Source organism: Oryzias latipes, chromosome 15 (genome assembly GCF_053564925.1).
Source record: "Oryzias latipes strain Hd-rR chromosome 15, Olatipes_Hd-rR_3.1".
Taxonomy (NCBI): domain Eukaryota; kingdom Metazoa; phylum Chordata; class Actinopteri; order Beloniformes; family Adrianichthyidae; genus Oryzias; species Oryzias latipes.
Genome location: NC_136251.1, coordinates 9,200,651 through 9,216,190, shown reverse-complemented (window position 1 = coordinate 9,216,190; position 15,540 = coordinate 9,200,651). Strand labels below are relative to the sequence as shown.

The 15,540-nt window shown below is 37.6% G+C and overlaps 1 protein-coding gene across 4 annotated transcripts; it reads left to right on the top strand.

Moving 5' to 3' along the window:
- Positions 1-813: 813 nt before the first annotated feature.
- Positions 814-14,117, top strand: hcar1-3 (hydroxycarboxylic acid receptor 1-3). Of its 4 annotated transcripts, none has more exons than XM_011484090.4 (2): positions 814-906; positions 3,206-4,321. In XM_011484090.4, exon 2 carries the CDS (start codon positions 3,266-3,268, stop codon positions 4,187-4,189), a length of 924 nt encoding a protein of 307 aa, XP_011482392.2. In that variant the 5' UTR covers positions 814-906; positions 3,206-3,265; the 3' UTR covers positions 4,190-4,321. The 4 variants fall into 4 exon arrangements, with proteins under 4 accessions (XP_011482392.2, XP_020564954.1, XP_078787805.1 ...); XM_020709295.3 differs by lacking the exon at positions 3,206-4,321 and adding an exon at positions 12,996-14,117 and having other exon boundaries at positions 817-906; XM_078931679.1 differs by having other exon boundaries at positions 831-906; positions 3,226-4,321.
- The last annotated feature ends 1,423 nt before the right edge of the window (positions 14,118-15,540 follow it).

Here is a 15,540-nt window from a genome sequence, read left to right as displayed (position 1 = left end):
AAAGTTATCTTCATGACAGAGGTCGGATAACCCAGGTACCGTGTTCTGTGTACTCAGCAAGAGAGGGTTTGACAGGGACTGTTCTCTGTACTATTTACAATAGTTAAACTGAAGTGAGACTCGCTCTGCTGACCTAACAGAAAAGATGCAAGGACAGCAGATAAAGGAGATGCTAAGAGGTCAGAAGCACAAGAACTAAATGGCACAAAACCTTGTTGTTTTCACAGGAAGGATGGAGATTCACCTGAAAGTACAAAAGACGGTCAGCAGATGGTCGGCAAAAACGCTTGGGAAGATTAAATGAGTGGATAAGGGATACACTGAAATCATTTTAGTGAGAAGACATAATATATGAAGAAATAACATTCAAAACAAAGGAAAGAAGTAGAGCAGAGATGAGAGATTTGGATGACACAAAACAACAAAAAAATGCATAAAATGATAAGTTTTAAAAGAACAAATGCAGATATGATGATATAACGCAAGAGTTGAAACAAGGAAGAGGAAATTCTAATTTGCTGCAAATGCAACAAACATACATTATGTAAAATACAATGTTTAATCCTTGTTTGACAACTTATTCATACAATTGTTTAATTTAGTCATTTCTTTGCACAGTTAGAAAACTTCTAACTTGCACCATAACATGAAAAAACCCATTGTTTTCCTTTACATAACAAGCATTTGTCATATGGTAGAAAAAGAAATAGCATGCGGGCCAAGAGTGTCTTAAGAGATAAACATCTTTTTTTTCTTTTTCTGAACCGTCCATGTCATCGTGTTAAAACAAGCCTTCACAAAGACATTCAAAGCAGTCTCAAACAGTTTCACACCAGAATACTTTCACTCTTGAAGAGGCGCACACCTTCATTTCCATGACATGAAAACACTTGCCACTTACTCTTGGTGAGTATTTAAACTTAAAAAAAACATTGAAAAAAATCGCTAAAACTTTTAGCTTGAAAGCAGACAGACAGTAACCGATGAATGGTGCAACATGAGGATGACAGAATGTGAGATAAAGGTAGTAGTGGACAGTGAAACACTGGAAAGTGCTTTGAAATTTATTTTTAAATGTATTTCCGGTGAATTGTTGCCGTATCATTATTATTATTACTGTGCACATTTTAAATGAAAGTCATTGTTTTCCCATCCATCTTTACAAAAAAACATACATACAAACCATATATTTGATTTTTATTTTGACATTCTCATGAGAATGTTTTAACCCTTTAACACTAGAGCTTTGACTTTTACTTTCTTTTGACTACCATAACACTTCAATCGTTGACGCAATTAACGTAATTCCAGCAGATTTTGAAGTGGAGGAAGGCTGACGCAGAGAAAAAAAGCAACATTTTATGTTTGTAAAGTTTTGCATAACAGCGCAAAGCCAATGTGAAATGCCTTTTTCCTCCAAATTAGTATCTGGTGATTCACGTTGCTTGCATAAACGGTTGAGGATTTATGGTATATTAAAGAGCGTGTGTTATTAGCTGTCGCTATCCCGACATCTCCGGTGTTAAAAGGTTAATCGAAACTTGAGATTAGATTTGAGTAAGGGATAATGACCGATGAAGTGTGCATTTTCAGAAATGAACGCACAAAATGGAAGCCTGAACCGTCCGATTGCGGTTGCTTCCGCAAAGTGCGTTAATTTCTGTTATAACATGGTCCGGGTGAATACTCGATTCTGATTGGCTGCTGGGTGTGCGTTAAAAAGTGATAAACCACAGGATAACCGCACGGTGAGAAAAGAAGAAAAAGCGATCCAAATTGGAAAAAAACAAGAATTAAGGACTAAAAACTGGTTGCTATTTATTTCTTTTGCAAGTGACCATGGTATAAGCGGGTTAATGGCCTTCGAAGTGTGCATTATCACTTTTTAACCGTCCATGTCGTGGACGGGTCAGGCTTCCACGGTGTGCGTTAAAATGTGATAATGCAGACTTCGAAGGCCATTATCCCGCTTATACCATGGTCACTTACAAAAGAACTAAATATTCAGTTTTTAGTAGTTTATTATTGTTATTTTTTCGGTTTATATCGCTTTTTTCCACAAAAAGCGGACTATTCGATAATTGGTGTAGCACGTTGTCAAGGTAACATGACAACGCACTGAGCCGGTGCTCAAGTGGCAAATAAAAGTGATATATATGCTGATGATCATGATGGGTTAAATAAAGCATCAGTTCACCTCTTACCGCTTGTTTTTGTCCAGATGATGAAGAAAGTTTGTTTTAAAGAAGCCAGTATCAATTATTCACCCAGACTATGGTGTAAAGAAAGTAAAAAATGAAACGGATAAAATGGAAACGTTTTGTTTACTGTAGATTTTTTTTTGACATTGATCATAAAAGCGATTGATTCTCTACAGCATAGATACTGATTAAAATATGCAACTTCCTGTAGGGTATTTTCCCTGTCTCAGTGCCTCAGTCAATCCTTTTGACAGTTTACGGGCAGAAGACAGCATAATTAACCGGAGATGTTATTGCATGCTCAATTTGGCTCTTGTTAATGCATTGGTTCGCAGAAACCTCCCTCACTTGTGACAGAAGGATTACCTCGTCTCATTTGACTATAATTAGATCAACATTTGAGAAAAAAAAATTGGCACTCTCACTTTACTTTTAATTTTATCATTAACTTTTGACATAAAGGATAATAATTTTTTTACGCCAGCTCATGCAGCATGATCCGCAAGGCATACATTCTTTGCCCAGGGGAATAGTCACAAAGGCAGTTAAATAGGTGCACGATAAACAACTCCTGGTTTCACAACTTGAAAAACTAACCTTATGATTGATAACGTTAACCATGTGGATTGTATATTAATGTAAAAACATTTAGAAATGATGCTTGAACAAACAATAACGATGGCCGTATTCTGACAGCCCTAAAGGTGTTTATTCTGATATAATCTTGAAATATTTTTTAAGCATTGACACAGTCCATGATAAATAATTAGATAAAACATTATAGTCATCCTTCTTACATTAGCTGATATCTTAAAATTCCTTAATTTATCCTGTTGGTGTTTATTCATGAATGTTTTCCCATTTTTTCGTTTCTTTAACAGTCTTTTTGACAAACTTTTTCTTAGTTTCTAATGCTATGTTGCTCATTAACCTCAGGCAACACGTGGTTCTATTTTAAAACCATTTCCTCCTTATTGTAATGACAACAATTTTTGCTTCCTCAGTCTTCTGTAATGTTCCGCAGAACAGGACTCAACTAACAGTTGAGAGGGTCCATTGAGAGGATGGAGAACCAAACTTGCAGTAAAAGTCAAGCAGCGGACTCATTCCTGCAGTTTGTGATGATCCTTGACCTACTTGTTGGACTTCCAGGGATCATTATGGCTTTGTGGATCTTTTGCAAGATGAAGGACTGGAAACCTCACGTTATTTTTCTCTTCAACCTTGTTTTGGCGGATTTCCTGCTCCTCGTCAGTGTGCCGTTCCGGATTGATGCCCACGTCCAAGGAGGTAACTGGAGATTTGGATCCCTCTGGTGCCGTGTCAACCTCTACACGCTATCTGTCACTCGCTCTGCCAGTATAGCCTTCATGACAACAGTGGCCCTGAACCGCTGTGTGAAAGTGGTCTATCCACATCACTGGATCAGCAAATTATCCTCAGTTGCCGCAATGAGAATTTCAGCTTTGATCTGGGTTGTTGTGACTGCTCTTCGGATTCCTCTATTGACCACAAACCTCTTTCGCCAAAACGAAGCAAAAGTCAACGTGTGTCGCAGCTTCGACAGCTACAAAGTAATCCCTAAACCTTTATACCTGCACTACGTGCTCTACATCTTTGAGTTCATCCTGCCGTGGTTGTTGTTGCTGTTCTGCTCCATCCGGATCACCTATCACCTTCACAAACTGAAAATTGGAAACCAGGAGATATTCCACAATGCCATACGAGCAGTAATGGTGATCACCACAGTGTTCACTCTGTGCTTCATGCCAAGCGTTGTCATTGGCCTTGGGTCAGTTTACATCAAGTTTTTCAGCTATGAAAAGTGCAAATACAACTCATGGAATCAGGCTTTTATGATCGGCATTGGGTTCACGTACCTGCACAGTGCTTTGGATCCCATCATCTACTTTTTCTCCAGTTCCACATTTACCAATATCTTTTTTAACTCTGTAAAACTCAAACGAAAAAGACTGGATCTTCTGTAACTCATAACCCTGGAGAGACAATGGTAATGTTTGTTTCAGTATCCCCAATACTGTAAAACAGGGTTGATGAAGAGAATGTAGATTATAAACTACGGGAATGAACTGATGACCAGGGACTTTGATTTATTTGATTGTCCTTAAAGCTTCATGATTGATAATAGCTGATGACAAGAAAATAGAAAAACAAATGTGTCTTATAGTTGTTTTACTACCATTCATTTTTTTAAATTAATGAATCAAGCACTCTATTTTAGTAATCGGTGTGTGATATGTAATAAATATACATGGAATGTTGTCTTACAATAATCAATAAGCACTTCATCGTTATTGTTCGACATTACAATAGTTATGGATTTACATAAAATTTGCACTTGGACTGGAAAAGTATGAATAACTGTAAACGGAGGTTAAGCACACGAATGAGGAAACTGTGAAAAAAGTATGTAAATATTATGTAACATATAATATGTAAATATTATATTAAAATGCAATTTCTTGTTACCCTTACAAAATTAAATAAAATAACTGTTCAAACTGTAACTTATTTTTACGTTTTTTTATGCTTGTGTAAAAGTAATTTTCGAACAAATACAAAAATTTGACACATTTTTTACAAAAAAGACCAACACTTTATTCAAGTTTTATAAGTTCAAATATAACCAATTTTGCTATTGCTTATATTTAAACTTAACGTTTAGTTTTTTTAAAGTATATAAAGTTTGAAATTGAATTTGTCCTATATAACAGACATCATTAGAAAGCAGTCCTTTTTTTTATGTAGATGACTTGGACCAAACACTGGAATCTCTGACTGTAAATCTTTTGTTCTCCAACACAAACATGGAAGGAGAAATAAACGATTTCCTGATTTCATCAAGAAGCTTGGCAAACTGTTAAAACAGATGTTCTTGTTTATGGAGTCCTATACTGTTCATAATTAAATAAATAAATATTTAATTAAACAAATAAATATAACCTCATGCAAATACACAATCAACCAATAAATTTCTCATAAATATATGAGGTGAAAAACCTGCACACAGATTTTAAATTAGCCATTATATCATTCAATATATTTCATTTTGCTTTAAAAACCTGTTCATTATTTTAAAACAGCATTTTAAAATATTCATTTTAATCATGTGGAATATTATTATAATTCTACGCCTTTTTTCAGAACCTTGGATTTCAAAATCAATATTTTCCAAAGTAGCTTTGTTTTTATTTCATGTTGCTGTTTTTCACAATGGCTGATTTATTTCATGAAGAGCTTTCTCAGGACTGTGTCTGTCTGTCAATCAAACTAGACAAGGCGGAGACACTTTTGGGATTGGCTACTCCTTAACTCAGACATGAGCAGCAGCACCCTGACTACATCGATCGAGGATGCTTCACCAAACTTGACGGCGCAATGCACTCTCCTCAACACTAGGGGGAGTATGCACCTCAACACATCCACAGTGTTACACGAAATTGGGCAGTTTTTGTGGCTTTGGGCGAGTGTGCATAATTCGGGTGATTTTGTGGTCGGTTCGGCAATTTTCATCTTCTCATGAACATCTAGTAGTGGTCTAAGTTAGGCTGGGTGGTTGTTGGAGTTCCACAAAACTTCTATGAACTGGAGTTCCATGAACGCAACATGCCGCGTATGGGAGGGGCTACCACCTAATGTTTTTAGCCTATCTCAGTAACAATTCATGGATGCACAATGCACATGGAGTGTAACAATGTTTCCATGTTTGAGTTCATGAGATCAACCCAGAGAGTCTCTGCTTCAGGTCCTGCAGTCAAACTACGTCTTAAATCACGTGTAAATCAGAGCGCCCAGGCAGCGCGAGAGTGAGTGTGTGAGCGCAAGTTAAGGGTCTGTTGCCCTGTCCCCTGGAAAAGTAATAGTAAAAAAAGGTTTCCTCCAAAGTACAGAGCCTGATTCTTGGAGTAAGCCCTGGCTGCAGAATTGCTCAATCAATCCCAGATCTCCGCTGCGTTTTCCGACCACGGTCAGAAACGTCATCGCAGGAAAGGTTCAACATATTCCCGGGAGCGAAAAATAAAATCAGAGGACCTGATTATAATCATTGTCTCAATGAAAATAGAAAAATATAAGGTTCAGGAGGCCAGAACAGGCTTGTTCGGCTTTGCGCAGCTCACCTCCTGCGAGCCGACACAGTGTGAGGCACGATGTGAGCTCTGAGTGAATGGCGTAAAGGCCCGTACACACCGGTACGAATATTCGCCAGCCATTATTCGCCAGCGTTTTTCGTCACGTTTTTTGTGTTCACACCCAGGCGATTTTCGCTGACAATGAGCCGAGCGAACATGCAATTTCATTCCCTGACATTAGATGGCGCTTAATGTAAACAGAAATACTCCTGTACACAAGGTGGCGATGCGCAACTTTACGCTTCTTAAAGTCGCTTTTCACTCAGAAGAAGAGAGCAAGTTTTAACGCGCTTGTCAGAATCAAACAAAGAAAACATGAATATTTCAAGCACCAGTAGCTCTAACTGGTGCTTGGTTCGGGGATGTTTTAGAATGTCCGTCATTATTTCTTCGCGGCAGTGTAGACACTACTTGGCGTCTATCTTCTTCGCTGGTATGTGTGCTCAGAAAGGCAGTTTTGTGTTTGAGCGCCCCCAAGTTGTGTTTTACTGTAACTTCAGAAGCTCCAGACACGTGTGCAAAAGCGCCATTCTCATTGGTCGAATAGATTTCGACGCGACGCGTCAAACCAAAAAAACGAACCCGAGGCGTTTTTTAAAAAGTGACGCTTTGACGCTTGGCGTTTTTTCGCGTCGGTGTGCACACTCTCATTGGTGCCCTTTGTTTTGTCACGAGGCGTTAAACGTCGGCGAAAATCGCCGGCGAAATTCGCGGGCGAATTTCGTCCCGGTGTGTACGGGCCTTAAGAATGAGGAGTGTTTCAAAGGGGGACTTATAGACGTGGACGACTGGAGCTCCTCTGTGGTTTGGTCCACACAAACCCTCAAACTACAAAAATAGAGTTGTCAATGTTTGGTGCAGCAGACAGATTGTTTGTCTCTATTTGATCTATAATGTCAAAAGCCGTGCGGATATCGCTGAAATATGTAATCTCTCTGACTGGCACACCGCTGAGCGGGTATCGAGGAATAAGAGTAGATTTCCATGGATGAGCCAATGAGCGTTTAGATCCCGCCCACTTTCACTGATTGACAGATAGACTCATTCTCCTGAAAAAGCTCTTCATGAAATAAATACGCCATTCTGAAAAACACCAACATGAAATAAAAACAAAGCTACTTTGGAAAATATTGATTTTGAAATACGAGCTTCTGAAAAAAGACAGAATTATAATAATATTCCACATGATTAAAAATGAATATTTTAAAATGCTGTTTTAAAATAATGAACAGGGTTTTTAAAGCAAAATGAAATATATTGAATGATATAATGGCTAATTTAAAATCAGTGTGCAGGTTTTTCACAATTTCATGATCTTTTTATATATTTATGAGAGATTTATTGGTTGATTGTGTATTTGCATGAGGTTATATTTATTTGTTTAATTAAATATTTATTTATTTATATATGAACAGTATAGGACTCCATACTTGTTTGTTGGCCTTTGTGACAGTTAACAGCAGTGCAGTAAGAGATGCTGTCCCAATGCATTGTAGGAGATGTAGTGAAGAGCAGTGGGGCCTCTGAGCTTCAGTATTTTATTTACCTTTTACATGGTCTGATACACTGTATAAGGATCTCTAGCCCCGGTTCTGCACCATTAATTGCATGCATCAATTGTCTGATCACATCAAACGCAATTCGCGCATCAAACTCGCGTCCTCTGATTTTGTTTTAACCTGGGTCAAAGTCGCTGTTCGACGTTTGTCCAAACGTGTGTTTAGAAACCTGACGCTTCTGCCACGTGTGGGAGGAGCTAAAAAAGTTATATTCGCCCTCCTTATGAAAGGCACAGAAGATGCTGTGAGATTCGGTGCATTTAAGTTGAAGAGGTCCACAAAGGTGTAAACAAACTATATAGTGAGAAACCTGTGCCTTTTTTGATGAACACAGAGCTGATGTTCTGGTGATGGTTAATGTTTTATATCAGTAAAATTAATAATTACCCTTCACACCTGACCATCTCTCATGGCACAGTAGTGTGCCGCGGAAAATTATTAATTTTCACACTTGTTGAAAAACACTGCATAGCCAGTATACTGGTATTTGGCATAAACCAATAGTTTCTTTTTATCGTTTTTTTTATTACCTGCACAAGGAAACATTCTCTCCAAAATAACATGCAGAAAAAACAAAACAAAGGAATCACATTTGTGAACAGATCAGGTATCTCTGACACGATGGGTTGTGATTAGCCAGGTGTTTGAGTGATGAGCGCGCTTTTTTTTCTTTTCTGGAGTCACGGCTACCAACCTGTTGGGACTTGCCCCCACTAAGACATTATTTACCAAAGTCCCATACTTTTCACACCAGACTACTTTCACTGTTGGACCAGCACGCACACCTTTGTTTCCACGAAGCCAACATATTAGTTTGATGCCAAATTCCGGTGAGTATTGGAACTTTAAGTTATATACTTTCTATCAAATGAATAAAGAAGCTTTAAGGACTAAGAAAAACAAAGCAGTTTTTCGCGTTGGGGGACCTAAGGGTAGCTTAAATCCAGTCTGATACAGTAATCGATTGTCAACAGTTTAATGTTGCAGTTTTTTAAATTCTTTAATTGGACTTTTTAATTGTTGTTGCAAAAAAATGTATATAACAGTGAAAATGCTCTCATCTGTCCTTATATGTAAAATTCCAATATTTTCCTTTTTTGTTTAGTTTCTAAACTAGATGGGTACATGCATTTGAATCAAGCTGAAAATGTTTTGGATACATTTATATATATATATATATATATATATATATATATATATATATATATATATATATATATATATATATATATATATATATATATATATATATATATATATAAAAATGTATGGATCAGAATGATTGTTTTTACGGTTACACTTTGGTTCAGTGACAGACAAAAATTCACTGCTTCCTGCAGCACGTTTTCACTTGTCTACATCTAGACGGGCTTTTAAATCAAGTTCTCCAAATCCCAAGGGTGTGCCAATTAAAACAGAGTTTTATGAGCAAAACATACCATTTTACTTTCATCCTTTGGCACAAAATATAAAAAAGCAAGTTAGTTGGCAATAAGAGTCGCTTGTGGAATGTGTTAAACTGTAACGTACCTTTTTTTGAAACACTTGCACACTCTCTGATTTTAAATAATAACCCGTATTTATCAGAAATGGTAGAATGATGTTGAAATGAGTTCCAGATAAGTCACAAAATGTTGTAAAATGATTCAGGGAAGTCTAGTCTAGTCCTTGCTCATGTGAAACTAGTCATTAGTCATAGCAAAATATCATGATTTTAACCGTCTCCACACTTAAACAACAACCTGGAAGTTGGGGCTTAATAGTAACGAGACCTAAAAAATAAGTCAGCTAAAAACACACCTCGTGTGAACAGGCACACACACACAGGTGATGGCCAAGCCGGAATACACAGCACACAGGAACCACCACCAGTCTGCTACTTTTTGGCCAATTTATACTACAAAAGACAAAAAGAAAAAAATTAATTACTAAGCAATGGAAACAAACAAAAAAAAATAAAAAAAAAAGAAAATACTTGTTTCCAACTCTCGTGGAGCCCCTGCAGAATCCAAACGGATTGTTATGATGTGATGATGAGCTCCACAACACAAGAACAAATCCACAGAAAACAAATAAATAAAAAATATTAGAAGTCCATTCAAAATTAGGTGGTGAAACACCATTCTAAAATCTGGCAAATGAGATCAGTTGAAGTTTTCAGCAGAAGAAGAAATTTGCCAAAATGACACCAGAAGAACAGTTTAAGGCAAAACAGTAGCTTTCATCACTGATTAGATGAGTCCTGCAATAGCGAGCTCAAGCCACAATTTTCTAAGGTCCTGACACAAAAGTTGGTGACCACAAATGATAAAGCTTCCAATTCTGAAAACAGAAATCAAATTAGCCCAATGGACCTTAAATTAGGCGAGTTATTAATATTTTACGTTTTGCTGTCCGCCTTTGTTATGTCTTTTGAGATACCACATCTTCCCTATCTGTGCTCTAAACACCATCAATTTGTCACAGGACATTATTCAAACATTTGGGCATAAATAATTTTCATGAAAGGATCAAATAAATAAATGAAAAATGAAATGAAATGAAAAGTGATTAGAAGATAGCTCATTTGATGTTATTAACATCAAATTAACATCATTGGGTTCATTGGTGGGAACGTAGCATAACACAGGACTGTTCAGGATCTCAAAGCCCCACTTCTTCACCGTTTTATTTAACATGGAAAGAACTGTTTCTTTCTGTGTTTTCTCTGACAGCAGTGTTATGTTTGCTTCAGCCCAAATACCAAAGAAGAGCTGTATCTCCTGTTCCCAGAGATTTAGTTCGGAAAGGGATTCTGCCGTTGAAAGTTGGGCTGGTTCAAATCGAAGTTTGGCCGGATTAAGGCTGGTTCACTTTCACACTTTTGGCAAAACAAAGTGAACTGAATTAGGGTTCATTTGGAAGCGGACCAAGATCACCTGTTTACACAGGTCTTGGTCCGCTTGTCCGGTCTGGAATTCATTTGAGTTTATTCACACTTGCATACTTGTTTTAGACTAATGTGGGGAAATGAACTCAGGTCTCCTTTTCATTTGACCAAATGAGGCACATGTGAATACACCCTCAATTAATTACAGTGTGCTCATAAGTTACCTAACTTGCTTAAATGGTTATTTCCTCATTCAGAAGGGTAATTCCCTTTCCTTCTGGTACTTAACTGTAAGATTGTTCACCTTTCAGCATATCCCTTCAGGGGTCGCTACAGTGAATTAGCTTTCACTGATTCAAGAAGGTGGTTTGGCAGAGATTTTTACACTGTTCACTGTGTTTCGGAAAGGTTGGATGAATGTTTCATTTTGCTGTAGCTTCTCAGCTTCTCGTTTAGGCTTTTTTTTAAAACCTTCATCTACCAACTCCATGTGGTTCTTCCCTATTATTTAATTTGAATATTGTTGTTAATATCTGTTATTGATTGACCAAACATTCTTCAGCAGCCAAATCATAAACAAACAGCATGTGCAACGTAATTGCTCACACATGCAATTTGGTATTATTCCTTAAAGTTCCAGTTAAATAATGCCCTAAGAGTTGTTTACGTTGTTCAACTTTAGAGCTGCTTAAGGTATTGTCTTTGTTAGCGACAGAACAGGCTATTTCTGTAACAGCCTAAAACACCATGCTCAGCTGACATTTACTTTGGTATTTTTTAGTGTCTTTCTAGAGTTCTAATTTACAAATACATCTGCCCTTCGTTAATTGCGGGGGGTTTTGTTTTAACATTTTGATAATTATTTTGAGAAAACAAACAGCAACAGCACGGAGGCAGACACATCAGCTAGTTACATACATGTAGTACATTACATAGATTATGTCATGGGGAACCAGATTATCATTAGTTCAATCAGAGGACAAGGTTTGGACTGCCTTTATAAAGACTGTTGACCAGTTCACCAGCAAGATAATCAAGTAGAGGTTTCCATAGTTTATAAAAAGCATCAGAGTTGCCCTTTATGAGGGCACCGAGGCGCTCCATAGGAATAACTTTGAATGCCTCTCTGTACCACTGTGTGACAGAAGGAGGTTGTCCCTGAATCCATAGCAGCAGTCTACATCATCTTGCCAGGTGTACAAGCTTACGTAATAAAACGATCTCCTGACCAGATAGAGGTGGTCTCTCCACAGACACGCCAAGAAGAAACAACGCTGGGCTCAGAAGGATTGTTTTGTGAAAAATACAACTGAGTTCTGTTACAATATTTTCCAGAATCTAGTGATCAAAGGACATTTCCAGTCTGTGATAATAGGTTCCTAAACCAGTTTTACATTTTATACAAAGAGGGGAACATTGAGGATGAAGTCTATGCAGAAGCTGTGGAGTATATTGAAGTCTGTGCAGGATTCTATTTGGATTTTCTCCGAGTCTGTTGCAGGTGAACACTGTCTTGGCAGATACAAAAGCTTTAGACCAAGAATCCTGGTCCCTCCAGGTGAAAGGTGGTTTAGTAGCATTAGTTGTCCATAAAAAAGTGAAATAAATATCCTTTCGGTTGTGGCATCGTCATTAAGTTTAAAATCGCGGGGTTTTGTTCTCTAACTTCTCGTGACCCTTTTGGACATTATCATCACATCTTGGCATAATCTGTGCAGCTGCTCACAAAGGAATTTGTATTGTTGTCTGTTTTTATGGTTAAATACCACTGAAATAATAAAAAGAAAATATTTTGAACATGAAAGTAACAAAAAAAAGAAGTAAATTATACAGTACCTTTCTGTTGATAATCTAAGTTACAAATCATTTTATTTCCTCATCACAGATTTGTGGTAAACAAGTTAAAAGCATGAACTTAAAAAACCATGTGTTCCAACCGTTATTTTCACTATGGATCATAATTTCACTTCTTTTAATGAGAGGCTCACACATAAAAGAGGTGTGAAAGAGTTCATTTATCTTGTTGATTCTTGTCAGTCTAATGTTTTTACTCTTTTTATTTTTTAAATAATTTAACATTCTTTCTGACCTTTCCCTAAATGAAAGTCATAGAAAGTGATGCTATTTCAGTCAGAAAAGATTTATCTAAAAACAATTTCCTCTTTATGACCTTAGATAAAAATTGATTTCCTCTTTTTTCTCTAATCTTCTGCAGAACAGGGCTTAACTGACAGTTGAGAGGAGCCATTGAGAGGATGGAGAACCAAAATTGCAGTAAAAGTCAAGCAGCGGACTCATTCCTGCAGTTTGTGATGATCCTTGACCTACTTGTTGGACTTCCAGGGATCATTATGGCCTTGTGGATCTTTTGCAAGATGAAGGACTGGAAACCTCACATTATTTTCCTCTTCAACCTTGTTATGGCGGATTTCCTGCTCCTCATCAGTGTGCCGTTCCGGATTGATGCCCACGTCCAAGGAGGTAGCTGGAGATTTGGATCCCTCTGGTGCCGTGTCAACATCTACACGCTAACTGTCACTCGCTCTGCCAGTATAGCCTTCATGACAACAGTGGCTCTGAATCGCTATGTGAAAGTGGTCTATCCACATCACTGGATCAGCAAATTATCCTCAGTTGCCGCAATGAGAATTTCAGCTTTGATCTGGGTTGTTGTGACTGCTCTTCGGATTCCCCTGTTGACCACAAATGTCCTACACGAAAGTGAAGCAAAAGTCAACGTGTGTCGCAGCTTCGACAACTACAAAGTAATCCCTAAACCTTTATACCTGCACTACGTGCTCTACATCTTTGAGTTCATCCTGCCGTGGTTGGTTCTGCTATCCTGCTCCATCCAGATCCCCTACCACCTTCGTAAACGGCGAATTGGAAACCGGGAGATTGTCCGCAATGCCATACGAGCAGTAATGGTGATCACCACAGTGTTCACTCTGTGCTTCATGCCAAGCGTTGTCACCGGCCTTGGGTCAGTTTACTTCCAGTCTTCCAGCTATGAAAAGTGCAAGTGGAATCAGGCTTTTATGATCGGCATTGGGTTCACGTACCTGCACAGTGCTTTGGATCCCGTTATCTACTTTTTCTCCAGTTCCACATTTACCCAAACTTTCAAGAAATCTGTTGGGAAAAAAAAGAAAGCGCAACGGTCTGTACCTGGCAAATTGCCAAAAGAATAGGATTGTTTCCATCAGCATGTCACAGCATGCTTTGTTAAAGAGAAGGCATATTTAACCCTCCTGCAGCAAATGATTCAAAAGAGCAAAGAGGAAAATGACTTTGATGACTGATGGCTCAAGAGTTTTTGAAAGGATGTCACTTCATTACAAGCTAATAAAATAGTTGCATTCGTTATTTTCTCCAAAAGTCTGTATCCCCAGAAAAGCAACTGTGCTATACATTTAATTTACTTTACTAATTCTTTTAACTATAATCACTAAGATTTTTCAAAGTATCAAAGGGGTTGGCTTTGCATTTATTTAAATGTGAATCTGGTAAGAAGTAGGATTGGGGGTTAAATTGCCTAATGGAGCTAATGGGCTCAGTACTCCCCCAGAGTTTGGGGAGAAAAAATTGCCCCCCGTGTGTGTCCATTGATGCTGATTTTAACTTTGTTTTAATAAGTGGCTGTCTTTTTTTATTGTTGTTTGTAACTCAGACTGTTCTGACATTTTTTACTGAATAAGAATAAAACCTGTACCTTTGTACATTGGTGTGTCTTTCACATATTTTTTTTTTAAATGAAATTTACAATCATGTTAAATCAGGAAAACCAACACTCTAAATCCAGATGATCAAATTATAAAATAAGAACAAGAATGTGGGATTATTTTTTGATAAAATACTCAAAAAAGTCATTTATGAATGCAGTTTGTTCTTGAAAAGGCTTTTTTCCCTGTAAAAACATGTTTTAGTCTTGTCTTCACAATGAAGAACCCAGAAAAGACTTGAAGTATGTCTGAATTCCTTCCCTACTCCCTAACAACTAAAAAACCATATAGTGCGGAACTATCAAGTGCTGTGGATTTTAAAAGCAATTCTGACACCATGCTCACTTTTTTTTCTGAACAGCAAATAGGATGTCACAGATTTCTCAAAGAGAAAACCTAATCAATTTTATCACAACTATTAATGAATCCACTGGGTTCTGATGATAGAAACATTTATTAAAAAATACATTTAAATGCATTGTTTTTGCAAAAATTGTTCAGACGCAATGCATTGTGGTCGCAATGGATTGTGGTCTATATTCAACATTCTAGTCAGCATCTATGCACACTGGTTTTTCGCAGATGCTTCTGGGAAATTTCTAGGGCACTCGATTTTGGAATTGTAGATTCGGACAACACTGCAAAATGGCGAACGCACTTCATAGTGTACTATGTAGGGAAGTTCAAAGTTATAACTAATCTCTGATGACTGGGCTGGGAGATGGCAGCATGGAGCGTGTGTAGACCAGGATTGGCTGAGGATGGATCATATTTCTGGTGAAAACAGATTACTTCATTTCTTCTGAATATGAAACTTGAACTGACGTGTTAGACTGATGACTACTGGCAGACAACACGTCACTGAGAAAATAACAGTCTGAATAAGTATAGAATGAACTGAATTAATTTATAAGTACAATACACAGGAATAATTGAGATGACAGCCAGGAGAGGTGAAGAACGTGGAGGATTTTAAACTTGGAGTCAATAGTCCAGAGTAGGTTAACCCAACCCAGGTCTTTAAGATCTACCACTCTA